This window comes from Palaemon carinicauda, chromosome 20, assembly GCF_036898095.1.
Source record: "Palaemon carinicauda isolate YSFRI2023 chromosome 20, ASM3689809v2, whole genome shotgun sequence".
In the NCBI taxonomy this organism is placed as follows: domain Eukaryota; kingdom Metazoa; phylum Arthropoda; class Malacostraca; order Decapoda; family Palaemonidae; genus Palaemon; species Palaemon carinicauda.
In genome coordinates, this window is record NC_090744.1 from 22,143,382 (window position 1) to 22,145,881 (window position 2,500).

At 33.2% G+C, this 2,500-nt stretch overlaps 1 protein-coding gene across 2 annotated transcripts in view; it reads right to left on the minus strand.

The window, feature by feature from the left end:
- The window catches only part of LOC137660199 (uncharacterized), an 18,024-nt gene that overhangs the window by 1,458 nt on the left and 14,066 nt on the right, over positions 1-2,500 (minus strand). For both annotated transcript variants that reach the window (XM_068394910.1, XM_068394909.1), the window contains exons 3-5: positions 2,087-2,254; positions 520-607; positions 1-93 (exon numbers count right to left, since the gene is read on the minus strand). The exon at positions 1-93 is cut by the window's left edge. In XM_068394910.1, the coding sequence (XP_068251011.1) occupies positions 1-93; positions 520-607; positions 2,087-2,254 (349 nt within the window). The remainder of the gene's footprint in view (positions 94-519; positions 608-2,086; positions 2,255-2,500) is intronic.

Here is a 2,500-nt window from a genome sequence, read left to right on the forward strand (position 1 = left end):
AAGACGAGCACAGAAAAGAGGACCCGTTTCAGACTTGTAACGGTACGAGTGGAGACATTCTCTCACCTCTTTGACTTCTTTGCCGTGGAGAACCTGAGTGAGGAATAATTTACTTTTATTTTTCTTATCTAAAAACAAGTATACTTATGTGGGTATTGAAAAGCTTAATGCATTTATTTGTACATCAATCTCTTGCGATGCATATCTACATATATGTTTATACCAGTTGCACAATCCTATCAGTTATGTGACATACACACATACACACAGTTAACCAAAAAATATGGAAGATGATCTGTTTTAATGTTTTTTTTAAAATATCTTATTTTAATTTTTCATTACTTCTTATATCGTTTATTTACTTCTTTGTTTCCATTCCTCATTGGGCTATTTTTCCCCGGTTGAAGCCCTTGGGCATATAGCATCTTGCTTTTCCAGCTAGGGTTGTATCTTAGCTAATAATAATAATAATAATAATAATAATAATAATAATAATAATAATAATATAACTCTACTGACCTGGAAGTCAATTTCTGGGTTGGTCGATCGCCTGATCCATCTTTTTCCATCTTTAACTCCGAAACAGAACTGAAGGCTTGGGCATTTCCTGAAACACAGAGTTCATTAGTACTAAAAGAAAATGGGATCATATTACATATATAAACACACACACACACACACACACACACACACATATATATATATATATATATATATATATATATATATATATATATATATATATATATATATATATATATATATATATACAGTATATATATATATATATATATATATATATATATATATATATATATATATATATATATATATATATTTATTTGTGTGTATGTGTGTATGCATGTATATTCAAGAGCCTTTGAAATATTGGTAATATGAATGCTGTCCCATCAAAGCTCCCCTGAAAATAATATCACCAAATTCAAGATTTCTTCAAGTCGAGTCACCGATGCTAACTTTAATTCTATTAATTTTTCTATCTAATAGTTCACTTAACTGGAGTCATTGATCTATGGCACTATTTCCAGTCTATAAACTTTGCCTCGTTATTTCTATTTAATTTAAACCATGGAAAATCTATCATATAAGTCAATTACATCATACGTTTACTTCATTTGACGTTTAAGCCTATACATTGAATAATACAAATCATAAAGGCACTTTAACATCAAAGGCCGTTAAAATTCTTCTTCTTTCCCACCCGTTATCCCTACATTAAGGGGTCGGTTGCCTGATGCAGCCTCTCCATTATCCCTACATTAAGGGGGTCGGTTGCCCGATGCAGCCTCTCCATTATCCCTACATTAAGGGGTCGGTTGCCCGATGCAGCCTCTCCATTATCCCTACATTAAGGGGTCGGTTGCCCGATGCAGCCTCTCCATTATCCCTACATTAAGGGGGTCGGTTGCCCGATACAGCCTCTCCATTAGCCCTACATTAAGGGGTCGGTTGCCTGATGCAGCCTCTCCAATGCCTTCTATCCAAGGCATCCTCTTCCACCAAACTTCTTCTTTCCATATCATCCTTCACCTTATCTCGTCATCTGATTCTCTGCCTCCCTCTATCTTCCCACTAATAGCTTCCTTCAAAGTCATCCTCATGACCATTAAAATCATCTCTAACCATATTATTATTATTAATTTTACTAGCTAAGCTACAACCCTAGTTGGAAAAGGAGGATGCTATAAGCCCAAGGACCCCAACAGGGAAAAATAGTCCACTGGGGAAAGGAAATAAGGGAATAAACTAAAAAAGAAGTAATGAAGAATTATAATAACACATTTTAAGAACAGCATCAACACTAAAACCCATCTTTCATAAATAAACTACAAAAGAAGTAATGAACAAATGAACAATTATAATAACACATTTTAGGAACAGTAACAACACTAAAACCAATCTTTCATAAATAAACTACAAAAGAAGTAATGAACAAATGAACAATTATAATAACACATTTCAAGAAGAGTAAATAAACTATAAAATGAGACTTATGTTAGCCTGTTCAACATAAAAACATTCGCTGGAACTTTGAACATTTGAAAAGGAAACACTAAACTCTCACCTGTACAGGTAAGTGACTGCCTGCCTGACGTCTTCCTCCTTCAAGGGCGACTTGCTCTTGAGGTTGAGTCGATAGCAGGTCAAGAAGTGGGCTTTTAGATGCTGGTCCTCGAAAAAGTCTTCGCCAAAAGTGGCTTCTCTCATCCAGTGGCCGTCGAAGAAATTGTCGCTGTGGAAGGATGAAGACTTTTGAAATATCTTTATAAGAATCGTATGGTATATTTGGAAGGATGAGAAAGCTTATAAAGACAATAACAACAATGATGATGCTGATGATGACGATGTTAATAATAATAATAATAATAATAATAATAATAATAATAATAATAATAATAATTTGTGGAGAAATCATTAAGTTTACTGAAATCCTATTATTGATAATAATAATAATAATAATAATAATAATAATAATAAT